The sequence below is a fragment of the Mauremys mutica genome, chromosome 9 (assembly GCF_020497125.1).
Source record: "Mauremys mutica isolate MM-2020 ecotype Southern chromosome 9, ASM2049712v1, whole genome shotgun sequence".
NCBI lineage: Eukaryota > Metazoa > Chordata > Testudines > Geoemydidae > Mauremys > Mauremys mutica.
The window spans coordinates 49,319,576-49,335,161 of NC_059080.1; the positions used below are offsets into that span (position 1 = coordinate 49,319,576).

The following is a 15,586-nucleotide window of genomic DNA, read 5'->3' on the forward strand; positions in this document are numbered from 1 at the left end:
ATACTGGCCACTGTCAGAGACAGGGTACTGGGCTAGATGGAACTTGGGTCTGATCAAGTTTGGCAATTCCTGTGTTTTGGTTCAATCCTGAGCTTTTCCTCATTGATGTAGTAATTTTTCATAGCTTGCTGATTTCATCAAAGCACTGTGGTCTAATGGGTAGAGCACAGAATTGAGACTTAGGAGAGAGACCTGCGTTCTGTTCCTGACTCTATTAATAGCCCAACTGGGTGATATTGGCAACTCGTTTCCCCACTCTGTGCCTCAGTTTCCCCATTTGTAAAATGGGAATGATACTGAGCACCTTTATAAAGTGCTTCGAGATCGACTGATGAAATGCATTTATATAAGAGCTAGGTGGTATTTATTATTAATGTGATCAATAGAGCTCTTACCAGAGCTCAGACCAGCTGCTCAACATGTATGCATGTTACTATAACATTAGAATTGTGAGTGATCCATCCTGTATTACTATATCTTACATTATTTTAAACCAGAAAAAAACAAACCACAATGCATGTGATTTCTGTGTGTTTTCTGTTTCTCACCAGCTACTCTGACCTATGATACTCTCAGGTTTGAGTATGAAGACTTCCCTGAGACCAAAGAGCCTGTTTGGATACTGGGGAGAACATACAGTGTATTCACAGGTAATTCACTCACATGCTAGTACTTACGCAGTGCTTTTCAGGGCCTGAGGGCTTTACATACATCTAACTAGCCCATGTAGTGTTTTGAACTCTTACATCATCCCAGCTTTTTCTAAGTAGCATCCTGAAGAAGTGCAGCCCTGCTTGCTAGATTATAGGCATTCTGCTTACAGTACATGCAGTTGTGTGTTCCCCTGCATGTTGTCAGGATAGCCTTTCCTGCTGCCTTCAGACACTCCTGCTGCATTTTTAGAGAAAATTGTCTTTTTTTTTTTTTGGCTACAGGGGTTGTAGAACACCCTCTCCTTCCACTTTCCTGGCTGGAGATACAGGGTTGTGATGCTTAAAGCTAGGGAAGACTAACACTGGAAAGGAGAGACTGAAGTAGTAAAGACTGCTTTCCCCAAACATGGCTCTGTTTTTTCTTCCCAGGCCTCTCCTGCCCTGTAGGCGGGATCTTTGACTGGTCCATCCTTCATGCAATAGTCCCCTGCTCCTATCAAGCCAGGCACTTTCATAAGTGAAAGTTATTAAGTGATGGGGATTTAGGTAGGGTTGGTGCCTTTCTCAGGGATGTTACATATGTGTTTATTTCTGAAAATTCTTCAGAGAAAGAGGAGATCCTGTTGGATGTGACATCTCGGCTTTGGTTCACATACAGAAAGAACTTTCCTGCCATTGGTAAGTAGCATAGATACAGTTAACAAAATAACTATACTGTAAAGGAGTCTGGCTTGTCTCTTAGGGCCTGACCCAACGGGAACATTTCCATTGACCTCACTAGACTTTGGATCTGGAATATGTTCAGGGTGCCATCTCGTGAGAAATAAGCATCTGAAGTGCAGTGGAGTGGCAGTAAAGTACTGGAGTGCTTTCAGAAAACACCATTTTAAAGAGATACCTGAACTGTGAACAACAACCTAGTGCAGTGCTAAGGTAACTTCCCAAGGTGTGAGACGAGCACCTGCCAAAGCCACTGCATTTAGCACCGATCCCTGGCCTCTTATTAACATTTGGTTACATCTTGGGCACTGATGGATGTGGAGGAAGTGTACTACTTTGCCATAAGAGGGAAGTGGAAGGCCCAGTGGTTAGGATGCTAGCCTGGGACTTGGGAGATACACGTTCAATTCCTTGTTCTTCCATAGATTCCCTGTGTTTCCTTGACCACCTCAGCTGCTCTCTGCCTCAGTTCCCTACCTGTACAATGTTGAGAATATCACTGCTCTGCCTTACCGGGGTATTGTGAGGATAATTCCATTAATGACTGAGGTGCTCAGATACTCCATTAACAGGGGCCAGATAAACGCCACAGAGAAGAGGTGCTGAAGAGCACAAACTGGAGACTAGCCCTTTTTTCAGAGAGGAAGGATGTTGCCTCTTATTTCTTCTATGTAGAAAACTTTATACTCCCAGGCATCTTCTAGCTGTGATGTGCATTCTGAAAGCAGCCTGCTGTTGTGAAATATGCTGTGCTTTTTCTCTTGGTGGGCTTTTCTTTCCCGATAGTTCTGAGTATCCCCGAATCTTCTTTGTCCATAAATTTCCTTTTGGTCTCATCCTCTTGACCAAGTAGGACTGGATAGGACTCCTTTAAAATGTACTAATATTTTTCTAAATTAATTTTTTCAAGTAAGGCTTTTATTAGGGCATGAAGGGAATATCTGAAACTAGAACAACTATGCTAGAAAAACTACAGAAAACTGAACAATGTATCCTTTCTGGAGAAACAATGTTTAAAATAAATATGCTACCACACTTCCTATCTCTGGTCCAGGTGATCACATACAACTTGTAGAGCTCCTGTTAAAAATATTAGCTCTCAATGTTCTTGTTTTTCTCTGGGATCATAAACAACATGATATCTGCATGCTGGACTCTCCTAATTATTGCTGGGCCAGCAGGCCCCACTGAACACTAAAACTATTTCAGAAATAGTCTCAGCTGGCTAAAAGCTCTGGAATAATTGTTATATTAAAAACAGAGGTGGACTCAGAAGATTCTACAAAACCCTCTATGTGCTTAGGCATTTCTTAGCAGTTTGGAAAAACATTCAACACCCTAGGCAATGCCAAATTGGTGTCCTGAGCCCCGTTTTTGAGGCAACCCTGCAGTGTTGCTTCTAAATGGTAATCCAGACTTCCAGAAAGGGCAGGTAGCTAACGTTAATTTTGTAGGTGATCTTTCTGAATCAAATTATCTTAAATCCTTCTAATAACTGAACCAATTTTCTTTTCTTCATAAGCAAGGTGGATTTGATTTAAATCACTAGTCAGGAAGACTTGATGTAATCATGGATTTCTACATAAAAGTGCATTCTTGTTGGTTGTTATAACCTTAACACATATTCTTCACAACTCGGAGATAGATGTAGGTTTCATTTTTAGAAGGTACACATTATACATTTTTAAAGTGATTTATTTTTGAAAACTTTTCAGATTAATTTTACAGCTATATCAGAAAATAAATGATTGGTTATTTTATTTATCAAAGGTACACCTCTACGCCGATATAACATGACCTGTTATAACACGAATTCGGATATAACGTGGTAAAGCAGTGCTCCGGGGGGGTGGGGCTGCGTGCTCCAGCAGATCAAAGCAAGTTCAATATAACATGGTTTCACCTATAATGCGGTAAGATTTTTTTTTGGCTCCTGAGGACAGCGTTATATTGAGGTAGAGATGTAATTGAAACAGATAGTTAACCTCCCAATGACTTCATAAATATCTCCAATTCAACAAGTTAATCATTAATATTTGAAGGATTTTCTTGCCATGCTGTATTAGGAGGAGAACATCATCAAACAGACATTTAAATTGTTTTATTTAACTAAAACAACAACGTTATGTATTGTTTTTTTTCTTCAACAGCAAACATATAATTTAACAAAACAAGCATATGAATTTTTGAATTTAGTTAAAGCAGCAAAGAAGCCTGTGGCACCTTATAGACTAACAGACGTTTTGCAGCATGAACTTTCGTGGGTGAATACCCACTTTTTCAGATGCAAAGTTTGCATCCGAAGAAGTGGGTATTCACCCACGAAAGCTTATGCTGCAAAATGTCTGTTAGTCTATAAGGTGCCACAGGCTTCTTTGCTGCTTTTACAGATCCAGACTAACATGGCTACCCCTCTGATATTTGAATTTAGTTAAACATTCAAGTTTTTAAAATCAGGTTTGTTTTTGTTAAAATTGTTTCTAACTACAATAGTTAAATTTATTCATTTATTTTTAAATATTTTGTCGACTGTCCGCCAGGTCAACATGAGAAACTTAAAATATTGGCTTCGGTAGCTAACTCAGTCATCTTCGCCTTCATTTTCCTGTTCGTTCATAATTTGGAAAAGAGAAACTAGCTTTCCTGCTTTTTCAGGTCCCAAACGATTTCTCAATTTGGAATGAATTAGTCCAATTGGAAAAAAATATTCTTTCTACACTGGCAGAAGAAGCTACTGCTGTCAAAAGTGAGATTATCACTTCAACAATCTCTGAATCCAAATGCTTAAGTCACTGGTATGACTTTCTTTAAAACATTATCAGCAAACATTTTTTTGAATGGTTCACCCTTAGCTCTGAAGTTTATTGTAGTTGGTATTATGGAGGGATGTTTGCTGGATGTCCATGCCATAGCCAACTTCTCTTCTCCAGCAGTTAAGGTTTGACCCTGGTACCGAGTATTGAGAATATTTTCAAGAAAATGAGCTGGAGATAGTGTTTGTCCCGTTTGTTTTTTTTAATGCTTGTAATTTAACTCTGTCATTGCATATTTCTCTTTTTAAGATATCACTCAGTTCCTTCCACATTTCAACAGCGTCAGCAATAAAACAGCTATTTCCCTGCATTTTGTTCAAGGCTACAGAAATAGGCTTCAGGGTACTCAGCATGTGTTCAACATTTCTCTTAAGCCCAATGTTGAGAACTTTGGCTGCGACAGTGCCATCTATTTTTTTCACGATATTGTTCACAAACTGTCATCAGATTAGGCCAGTTCTCGATATAGTGCTCAAAACAGTCCACTACTGAGTTCCATCACATGTCTTGTGGGAGAATTAGCTTGGTTCCTCCCACTTTTTTCAGAGCAGCTGCTGCAAAGTGGTTGTTACGGAAGTATTTTGCAATTTCAACAACATTAGCCTTTATTTCTTGAACACTGAAGCCTTTGGCTAGGAGGTGCATCAAATGAGCACTGCAACCGTATGTTTATTAGCTTGGGACTCTCTTCTAATAATTTTTTTTTCTCATCTTGGATACATTTTCAGCATTGTCTGTGACCAAGCTGCATACTAGACATTTGAATTTTTTTCCTACAGTTTGTTATAGCTTTTACTGCTACTGCTTGCAAGTATTCTGCTGTCTGTGCATTTCCTGATGTATCAATTGTTTCTGTAAGGAGACATTCCCTTCTTCTGTTGTCACACAAGCACATACAACAGGATCATTGTGGATATTGCTCCACCCATCCACACAGGTTAACAATTTCACCCTCTAGATCTTTTGCACACTGCTCAATTTCTCTTTCATACACTTTATCCAGCAATTTGCCTATGACATCTGCTCTGGGTGGACTGTATCCTGGTCTTAATGACTGAGAACCCACACTTCATTAACATGGTTCAGTCATATGGAAAAGAGAGTTTGTTGCATAAACCGGGCAATTTTTTCATCAATTGCCTCTTTTTGTAATCTGCTGGGTTTTATCACAAACTTATCTATGGTTGTTTCTGGATGATAGGGATTTTTTTTTTCCATTTTGCTACAGGTGATGTACTCAAAAAGAACAGGAGTACTTGTGGCACCTTAGAGACTAACAAATTTATTTGAGCATAAGCTTTCGTGGATATGTGCCATACATGATGTGACTGAAACACTATCATTGGCAGATAACTCTGAAATTATAGAAAATGATGGTGATCTTGAAGGTAGATAGTCTTCAGAATCCTGTATGTTGAGGATGGATTCTCCTAAACAAAATAAGTCAATGCAGTTATTTAATTATTATTACCATATTGCTCATTTAGTATTGCTCATTGCATTCACAGTCAGTACTACTTTAAAGGTGAAATTGTAAAAGGAAGATCTACCTATTTCAGCTATTTATTTTTTATTGCAACTGCATCTAAAATGATGTTACTCTATGGTACTAACTATATATTTTTTGCTCAAACATGAGAATTCAAGAATAGTCCATAAGGAAGACTGGCAGTCCTTAAGACCGAAGTATGAAATAAAAAAGTTGACCAACCTGAAGATCCTGCGTGTTCAGACATGTTGCTTTCATCATCTTCAACGCAGCTTCCTCCTGAGAAGGAGCACTTCTCATTATGTTGTTTCATTCAGCAGCCAGGCCTTGCATTTCTTTGTTGCACTGTTTGCATTTTGCACGCATGCCTGTCTTACCCACAGGTAGAGGAACTTCATTAAAATAGTCCCAAACTGGGTCTCTTTTATGGCCTGCTGCCATTATAGGTTTTCCCTTCTAGTGAGAGAATGATATGGTAGATCTCAAATCAATGAAGGCTACACTCAGAAAGATCTCAAGACTTCTGGAATACGCTGCTCAAACAGTTTCACTTTTTTCTACTGCCTGTCCCTCCCTTCTGACATTTATCTCCAGACTTCTTCTCCTTGTCCAGATCTATTCCGCCGCCCAACAATCTTCTATTCATTGAACTTTTTGAAATTTTGCACTTTTAGAGAAAGGTAAGGGATTGACTCTATATACCCAAATTTGCAGAGGGACAATAGGGTTGAGGTCTGTTATTTCTCACCTCTATATATTATTTATTTATTTAAAACATTTTTGCTGTTAATAAGCATGTTATCTCTGGAGACACAAATCCACAGTTTGAGAACTGCAAAACTAAGCATCTCTGATGATATCTTCTAGACTGAGCACTGACTCCCATTGGATAGATAGAAAGATTAACCTAAATAATCTATACAAAAGCCCCTGGAACCCCATAAAATTGGGTCCCTAATCTGTGAACTATTTGAACTCCTTTACAAAATTTTTATTAAACATTACATGAATATGTTGTCTCATACTATAGAATTAGAATTTATAATCCCTATTCCATGATGAGATATCTTTGAGCTATAACGTATCTTAATTAAAACAATCTTTAGATCAGATTTTTTGATAAAATGCTTTTTGAGGAAAAAACCTATTTTTTAAAAGAAAACATTAATTTTTATCCACCCGGTTAATAAGTTCTTATCAATCCCTACAAATACAGTATTGGGTTATTTCCACTTCATAGAGAGTTGAATACTCCAAATTTTACTGGTAGATAGAATAGTTAATGCTTGATGCACTTGCTGTAACTAAATTTGTTTCTCCTGGTGTCATAAACAGATAGTTAAGGGTTAATGTCTCTTTTACCTGTAAAGGGTTAAGAAGCTCAGTAAGCCTGGCTGACACCTGACCAGAGGACCAATAAGGGGACAAGATACTTTCAAATCTTGGTGGAGGGAAGTTTTTGTTTTGTGCTCTTTGTTTTGGGGGTTGTTCGTTCTCGGGACTGAGAGGGACCAGACATCAATCCAGGCTCTCCAAATCTTTCTGAATCAGTCTTTCATGTTTCAGACTTGTAAGTATAGCCAGGCAAGGCATGTTAGTCTTATTTTTGTTTTCTCAGCTTGTAAATGTTCCTTTTTGCTGAGAGGATTTTACCTCTGTTTGCTGTAACTTTGAACCTAAGGCTACATGGGGGGGGGTGTTCCTCTGGGTCATAAGAATCTGATTACCCTGTAAAATATTTTCCATCCTGATTTTACAGAGATGATTTTTACCTTTTTCTTTAATTAAAAGTTTTCTTTTTAAGAACCTGATTGATTTTTTTTCTTTCTTGTTTTAAGATCCCAGGGAATTGGGTCTGGACTCACCAGGAGTTGGTGGGGGAGAGAAGGGGGGAATGGTTAATTTCTCCTTGTGTTAAGATCCAAGGGGTTGGATCGGTATCACCAGGGACTTGGTGGAAAAGCCTTAAGGCTATCCAGGGAGGGGAAAGTTTTGGGGGAACAGGGAGTGTGCCAGACATTGAAATTCCGGCTGGTGGCAGTGTTACCGGATCTAAGCTTGTAATTAAGCTTAGAAGTGTCCATGCAGGTCCCCACATCTGTACCCTAAAGTTCAGAGTGGGGGAGGAACCTTGACACCTGGAAATAAGGCAACTATTGATACAATAGATTAAAAAAAAAACCCAAAGATGTATGTAGGAGAACATACATTCCATTGCTGGAAGAATTCTTGTGTTTAACACAAAAGTAATACAAAATAGAAAATAAAACATCTGTATGTGATTTGTATTGTACTCAAACTGAAGCAAAGAGCTGAGATAAAAGCTAGAGGTGGAATAAAGAAATTGAACCTTAAAGCATCTACCATGGATTTGTGTTTAACATACTAGGAATATGTGCAAACGGGATGAACTGTCATGATAGAATGAAAATTCTCCTTTGGATCAAAGGCTAGTTTTCATGGGTTCTCTTCCTGAAGATGATTCTGTTGTTTTCTTCTTGTGTAATTTTATATATAAAAATGGGACGGAAATCAGGGGGGTTCCGAATAGTGTGCAAATGGAATTATATATCTGTGCCCTTCCAATGGAATAGTGGTTTATTGACTCAGAAATAAGACTTCTCAAAACATCTGGAATTTTGAGCTAGAAACAATGGTACAGAATAGTCTACTCTTCCAATTCTTTAAAATCAGTTATTTAATGGGATTTGAAACATTCCTTAACACCTACTGCAGACACAATTTAATACAGGCTAGCTGATTGCATTGAAGCTTAGATTGATTCCTGGAGGTTAACATTGACTGAGTACAGAGGTTAATCCCTTTCACTTCTATGTCTACACTAGGGAAAAGGTTGAGGTTAGATCAGGGTTAGCTAATGTTTTAGCAAGTCTCAATCTGATCTCAACCTCTCTGTGTAAATTAAACAAACCCTAGATGAACTTAACTTGTTCCCCTGAATGCAGCATAGTTGTAGCTGTGTCAGTCCCAAGATATTAGAGACACAAGGGGTGTGAGGTAATATCTGTTATTGGACCAACTTCTGTTGCAGGGAAAGAGACAAGCTTTCGAGCCACACAGAGCTCTTTTGCAGGTCTGGGAAAGGTACTCCACGTGTCACAGCTAAATGCAAGGTGGAACAGATCATTTAGTGTAAGTAGTTAGCACATTCTAAGGGACCATCTTAAAGTGAAGTGGCCCCATAACACCTCTGCAATCATAGGACAAAAAGAGGGGGTTAGTGGGTTACAGATTGTTGTAATAAACTATAAATCCAGTTTGTCTGTTCAGTCCATGATTTTTAGTGTTTAGCAGAGTAATGAATTTAAGATCCCAGGCTCATCTTTTGCAAGTGTTTGTGAAGGTTTCCTTTGAGGATGAGGACTGATAGGTCAGATATAGAATGATTGATCGCATTGTGAAAAGAAGGGCTTTGGAGCTTTGCTGCAGCTCCGCTGCTCCGGGCTCCGCTCCAAAGCCCTGATGAAAAGTGTTCACCCACAGGTGATAGGGTGTTTTGTCTTATCATTTTCCTGTGTAAGTTCATTCGAGAGCGTAGTGATGGGTTTCACCCACATGGTGATGGTTGGGGCATTTAGTGCACTGAATGAGGTATACCACATGTTCATAGATTCATAGACTCTAGCACTGGAAGGGACCTCGAGAGGTCATCGAGTCCAGTCCCCTGCCCTCATGGCAGGACCAAATACTGTCTAGACCATCCCTGATAGACATTTATCTAACCTACTTTTAAATATCTCCAGAGATGGAGATTCCACAACCTCCCTAGGCAATTTATTCCAGTGTTTAACCACCCTGACAGTTAGGAACTTTTTCCTAATGTCCAACCTAAACCTCCCTTGCTGCAGTTTAAGCCCATTGCTTCTTGTTCTATCCTTAGAGGCTAATGTGAACAAGTTTTCTCCCTCCTCCTGATGATACCCTTTTAGATACCTGAAAACTGCTATCATGTCCCCTCTCAGTCTTCTCTTTTCCAAACTAAACAAACCCAATTCTTTCAGCCTTCCTTCGTAGGTCATGTTCTCAAGACCTTCGGTCATTCTTGTTGCTCTTCTCTGGACCCTCTCCAATTTCTCCACATCTTTCTTGAAATGCGGTGCCCAGAACTGGACACAATACTCCAGTTGAGGCCTAACCAGCGCAGAGTAGAGCGGAAGAATGACTTCTCGTGTCTTGCTCACAACACACCTGTTAATGCATCCCAGAATCACGTTTGCTTTTTTTGCAACAGCATCACACTGTTGACTCATATTTAGCTTGTGGTCCACTATAACCCCTAGATCCTTTTCTGCCGTACTCCTTCCTAGACAGTCTCTTCCCATTCTATATGTGTGAAACTGATTTTCCTTCCTAAGTGGAGCACTTTGCATTTGTCTTTATTAAACTTCATCCAGTTTACCTCAGACCATTTCTCCAATTTGTCCAGATCATTTTGAATTATGACCCTGTCCTCCAAAGCAGTTGCAGTCCCTCCCAGTTTGGTATCATCTGCAAACTTAATAAGCATAATTTCTATGCCAACATCTAAGTCGTTGATGAAGATATTGAACAAAGCCGGTCCCAAAACAGACCCCTGCGGAACCTCGCTTGTTATACCTTTCCAGCAGGATTGGGAACCATTAATAACTACTCTCTGACTATGGTTATCCAGCCAGTTATGCACCCACCTTATAGTAGCCCCATCTAAATTGTATTTGCCTAGTTTATCGATAAGAATATCATGCGAGACCGTATCAAATGCCTTACTAAAGTCTAGGTATACCACATCCACCGCTTCTCCCTTATCCACAAGACTCGTTATCCTATCAAAGAAAGCTATCAGATTGGTTTGACATGATTTGTTCTTTACAAATCCATGCTGGCTATTACCTATCACCTTACCACCTTGCAAGTGTTTGCCGATGATTTCCTTAATTATTTGCTCCATTATCTTCCTGGCACATAAGTTAAACTAACTGGTCTGTAGTTTCCTGGGTTGTTTTTATTTCCCTTTTTATAGATGGGCACTATATTTGCCCTTTTCCAGTCTTCTGGAATCTCTCCCGTCTCCCATGATTTTCCAAAGATAATAGCTAGAGGCTCGGATACCTCCTCTATTAGCTCCTTGAGTATTCTAGGATGCATTTCATCAGGCCCTGGTGACTTGCAGGCATCTAACTTTTCTAAGTGATTTTTAACTTTGTTCTTTTTTATTTTATCTTCTAAACCTACCCCCTTCCCATAAGCATTCACTATGTTAGGCATTCCTTCAGACTTCTCGGTGAAGACCAAAACAAAGAAGTCATTAAGCATCTCTGCCATTTCCAAGTTTCCTGTTACTGTTTCTCCCTCCTCACTGAGCAGTGGGCCTACCCTGTCCTTGGTCTTCCTCTTGCTTCTAATGTATTGATAAAAAGTCGTCTTGTTTCCCTTTATTCCCATAGCAAGTTTGAGCTCATTTTGTACCTTTGCCTTTCTAATCTTGCCCCTGCATTCCTGTGTTTGCCTATATTCATCCTTTTGTAATCTGTCCTAGTTTCCATTTTTTATATGACTCCTTTTTATTTTTTAGATCATGCAAGATTTTGTGGTTAAGCCAAGGTGGTCTTTTGCCACATTTTCTATCTTTCCTACCCAGCGGAATAGCTTGCTTTCGGGCCCTTAATAGTGTCCCTTTGAAAAACTGCCAACTCTCCATGTTGTGATAGGCATGTGTAGGATCCATGGGTCTTGAAAGATATGTTGGGGGGTGGGTGTTGATCATTTTAGCTGTGGAGCTATGTCTACAGATTTTGCATCTGTTCTGGCAGGGGATGGTGCTGCTTTGAGTTGGTATGTTTTGGTCTATGGGGAGCTTGTTTCTGATGATGAGCTTGGAGAGTTTGGGGGGTTGTTTGAATGCTAGAATAGAAGTAGGGGTTCAGGACAGATGTCTTTCAGGATGGGATCCCCATTGAGTATGGATTGTAGTATGATGATACCCCATATGGGTTTCAGTATGGGGTGGTAGGTGATGACTAGGGGGGTTTATTTCTGTATTGAAGCAGGGTCTGTCCTGAGTATTTGGGTGGCCCATTCCATGATGCGATCTACTTCTCTGGTGGAATGTCCTTGTTTTGGTGAAGGCAGTTTTAAGTGTGTTAAGGCAGGGGTCCCCAACCTTTTCAGGACCAGGGACCGGTCATGCCTGCGGAGGGAGCGCTCGTCCCGCGGCTCAGCTGGACCGCCCGCAGGCGTGCCTGCGGGAGGTCCACCGGCTCCGGTTGAGCTGCCGCAGGCATGACTGCGGACGGTTCGCTGGTCGCGCGGCTCAGCTGGACCGCCCGCAGTCATGCCTGCGGGAGGTCCACCGGAGCCCCGGGAGCAGCGGACCTCCCGCAGGCATGACTGCGGAGGGAGCGCTCGTCCCGCGGCTCGGGTAGACCTCCCGCAGGGTTCGCGGCCCGGTTTGGGCCGCGGACCGGGGGTTGGGGACCCCTGTGTTAAGGTGTATATCCCGGACTTTCTCCTCATAGCATATTCTGTGGTATCTGAGTGTCTGGCTGTAGATAACAGATTTCTTGCTGTATTAAGGGTTGTCATTAGATCTATGAAGGTGGGTGTGGTGGTCTGTGGGTTTCTTGTCTGGTTGTCTGCAGGATTCCATTGCTGAAGCTGGTTGTTATCCAGGAAGTTGATACTAATGTGGGAGTGTTCCAGAAAGAGTTTAATGGACGTGTAGTGGTTGTTGAAGTTGTGGTGGAAATCTATAAGGGAGTTTAAGCCATCTGTCCAGAAGATGAAAAGATCATCAATTTTTGTGCCATTGGTTTTGTGGTACATTTGTCCAGACATTTTTATTCAAGGTAGCCCGTGAAGGGGTTGGCATATTGGGGTGCCATCCTAGTAACCAGGGCTGTTCCCATGGTTTGGAGAAAGTGTGTGTTTGTTGAATATAGAATTGTTGTGGGTGAGGATGGAATGAATGAGTTTGGCGATGTGTTTGGGGTGGATATCTGAGGGTTGTCTATTGTCCTGTGAATATTTGACGTAGGCAGCTATGCCATCATTGTGAGAGATGTTGTATAGGGAAATGACATCCATGGTGGTGAGGATGGTGTTCTGAGGGTGGTTGTTAATGTTGTGGAGTTTGTGTCCTCGAGGATGCTGGTCTTTTGTTTGGTGAGTGATTTGAGGATGGTTTCTGTGAGTTCCAATATTCCTAAAGTAAGAGTGTTGTGGCCAGATATGATGGATCTGTCTGGGTTCTCTTGTTTGTGTATTCTTGGGAAGAATGTAGAAGGTCCCTGGGGTGGGTTTCTGGGGGGCGAAGTTGTAGAGTCTCTCTTGAAGTTGTTTTGGGAAGGATTTGATGATATCCCTAAGTTCCTGGGTAAATTGTGGTGTGCAGTTGTCTTTCAGTTCTTTATAGTAGGTGGTGGTGGGGAGTTGTCAGTTGGCCTTATCGATGACATCACAGTTGAGGACTACCGTGGCTTGATCTGCTGGCTTGTTCGTTATCTTGTGGTTAGATTTCATGGACTGTATTGGTGTCCTCTTAGTAGTGGAGAGATTACGGCGGATGTGATATTTAAGGATTTTGCAGTCAATTTTTTTCCCTGAAGCAATCAATGTAATGATCATGAGTGCAGTTTCATCTGCTCTGTGGTGCCCAATCAGATGATTATTTTTTTTTCTTATGATTGTTGGTGGGGATGTGGTCATTGTGAGTGGTTTCAGCATTGTTGTGAAAATTCTTTGAGGCAGGGATGGCAGAAGAAGAGAACGTGAAGAAGAGCTCTGCATGGCTCGAAAGTTGTCTCTCACCAACAGAAGTTGGTCCAATAAAAAAAGATTACCTCACCCCCCCCTTGTGTCTCTGTTCCCCTGAATATCAGTTAACTTAAACTTCTGCAGGCTTAATTTATGAACTTGACTAATGTTATCCCAGTTTACAGTAGATAGTAGCAAGACCACAGATGCAAACTTCCTCCTCTATTAGTGAAACAGCAGGGACCCCCAAAAAAGTACCTAGGGGAAGCACGAGATAAAGTCCCTGTGGCCCAACAAGCTTCCACAACTCTTTAAATGTATGCTTCAACTGCGCTTTCACTCGTTTCCATTCTCATCTCTGCACCTTTTTCTATGCTGCTTCCATGCAAGCAATGACTTTCCAAGGAAGCCCCAAGATGTGCCCATGCTATACTCAAGTAACCATTTGATCTTCTTACTGCTGTAAACCTTGTTCTCACCCCATCTCCCTGCTACCCTCTCCATTGTTGGCTGCTCCCATCCATTGTGACATCTAAAATTTGATTGCAAATTTTTGAAGACAAGGGCAATGCATTTGTTCTGTACATCACCTAGCATGTTTTTGAGTCCTCTGTAAGTGACAGACCACCAGCCTGGTTAAAGGAGAGCTCTGCTGACCAAATAGGAGAAATTGATCTAACATATTGGCATGAGTCTGGGTGGTGACCTCTGGAGGATCTCCTCTTTGGCTTTTTTACTTTCTGTCTCCCTACACCCTGGATATAAAGTGACCAGAGAGAAGAGAAAATAGTTGAAAAATTTCATGCTACCGGTGTATTAAGGAGCAGCTGAGTCTGTAAAACCAGCCCACTAGTTCTGGTCACTCTCAGCATTCTAAACTTTATCTTAACAGCTGGCCGTGCAATGGCCTTGCCTGGGAGGGGAAGTGGCAGCTTTCTTTGAAGTTCTGCCATAGGATGTGCTTTTAAAGTCTTTTGGCTTTTAGCCTCTGCATACCGATAACACGAACCAACAGCCTAATTACCCTTTGTCTTTTGGCTTATTTCTATATTCACTTGGGAACCTTGTCTAGCCATCAGCAGCTGTGGAGAGTCCTCGCCATGTTTTCATGGTGAAGTGCCTTAGCAGGTGTAGGATCTGGGTGAAGATTATGGGGAGAATAGTCCATAAAACACCTTTAGCTGAAATAAATAAATAGGTTTCTGGTAGCTTGAGCTGGAGACTTGTTCACAGACCCATGCCTGAGGGCTGGTGTGATCCCATGTCTCATTCCCCAGTCTGAATTGCATATTTACTTGAAAGTCACCCCGTCTTCTGTAAGTGCCTGGCTTTATTTTTCTTAAAAGTCCAGTGGTAGGGTTTGCCTCTCAAATCTGTATTTATTCCTCAGCATCATTGTCTGACGGATGAGTCTCTGTTGTCATAACACTCACCTTGCATACCTAGAGAGCTCCAAGTTCTCCCTCCCTCACCTGCCATTGTATTGCACTGTGACTAGACAGCTGGTCTAACCCTTACATTCTGTTCTGAATGTTTTGCTTGGCTACAGGAGGAACAGGCCCCACGTCTGATACTGGCTGGGGCTGCATGTTGAGGTGTGGTCAGATGATCTTCGCTCAGGCATTGGTCTGCCGGCACTTAGGCAGAGGTAAATCATTGCATTTTTAAGGGAGGTGTCCAGAGCCAGTCCAAATGATGGTGGACTTGTTAGGGCAACAAAGAGAGAGGGCACAACTTGAAATTGCTGTGGGCTCCATGTAAAGTTTCCCTAGCTCTTCTCACCTGAAGAGCTAGATGATGAAGCAGCCCCAATGGAAACATCCCAGTGAGTTTCACTAGCATCTCTTCCTTCCAAATCAGAATCAATAAATCTGTATGGACAATTGGCAAGGGCTGTGCTAGCCAGTAAAAAATGTTCTTGTAAATTCTTCTGCACCAGTGGAGCAGCTTGCTTTCCCTTGTACCAGTGGGTGTTTGGAGACAAGATCATGTAATTCTGGGGTGGAAAACACCCTAGCGTTTGGATTTATTGCTATGGCAGCCTGCAGATATTCTATTGGCTGTTAGACTGTGGTTTTGTTTGCTGAGCTTTTTTAAATTACTGCAAACTCTTCCCCATCCACCAAGATGAGCAGAATGACATTTTGTGTTTGAGACCC

At 41.3% G+C, this 15,586-nt stretch overlaps 1 protein-coding gene across 3 annotated transcripts in view; it reads left to right on the forward strand.

Annotated features, from left to right (window-relative positions):
* The window catches only part of ATG4B (autophagy related 4B cysteine peptidase), a 45,042-nt gene that overhangs the window by 12,868 nt on the left and 16,588 nt on the right, over positions 1 to 15,586 (forward strand). For 2 of the 3 annotated variants that reach the window (XM_045030355.1, XM_045030354.1), the window contains exons 2-4: positions 552 to 650; positions 1,260 to 1,331; positions 14,977 to 15,075. In XM_045030355.1, coding sequence (XP_044886290.1) covers positions 552 to 650; positions 1,260 to 1,331; positions 14,977 to 15,075 — 270 coding nt within the window. The remainder of the gene's footprint in view (positions 1 to 551; positions 651 to 1,259; positions 1,332 to 14,976; positions 15,076 to 15,586) is intronic. The other variant, XM_045030356.1, reaches the window with a different exon arrangement.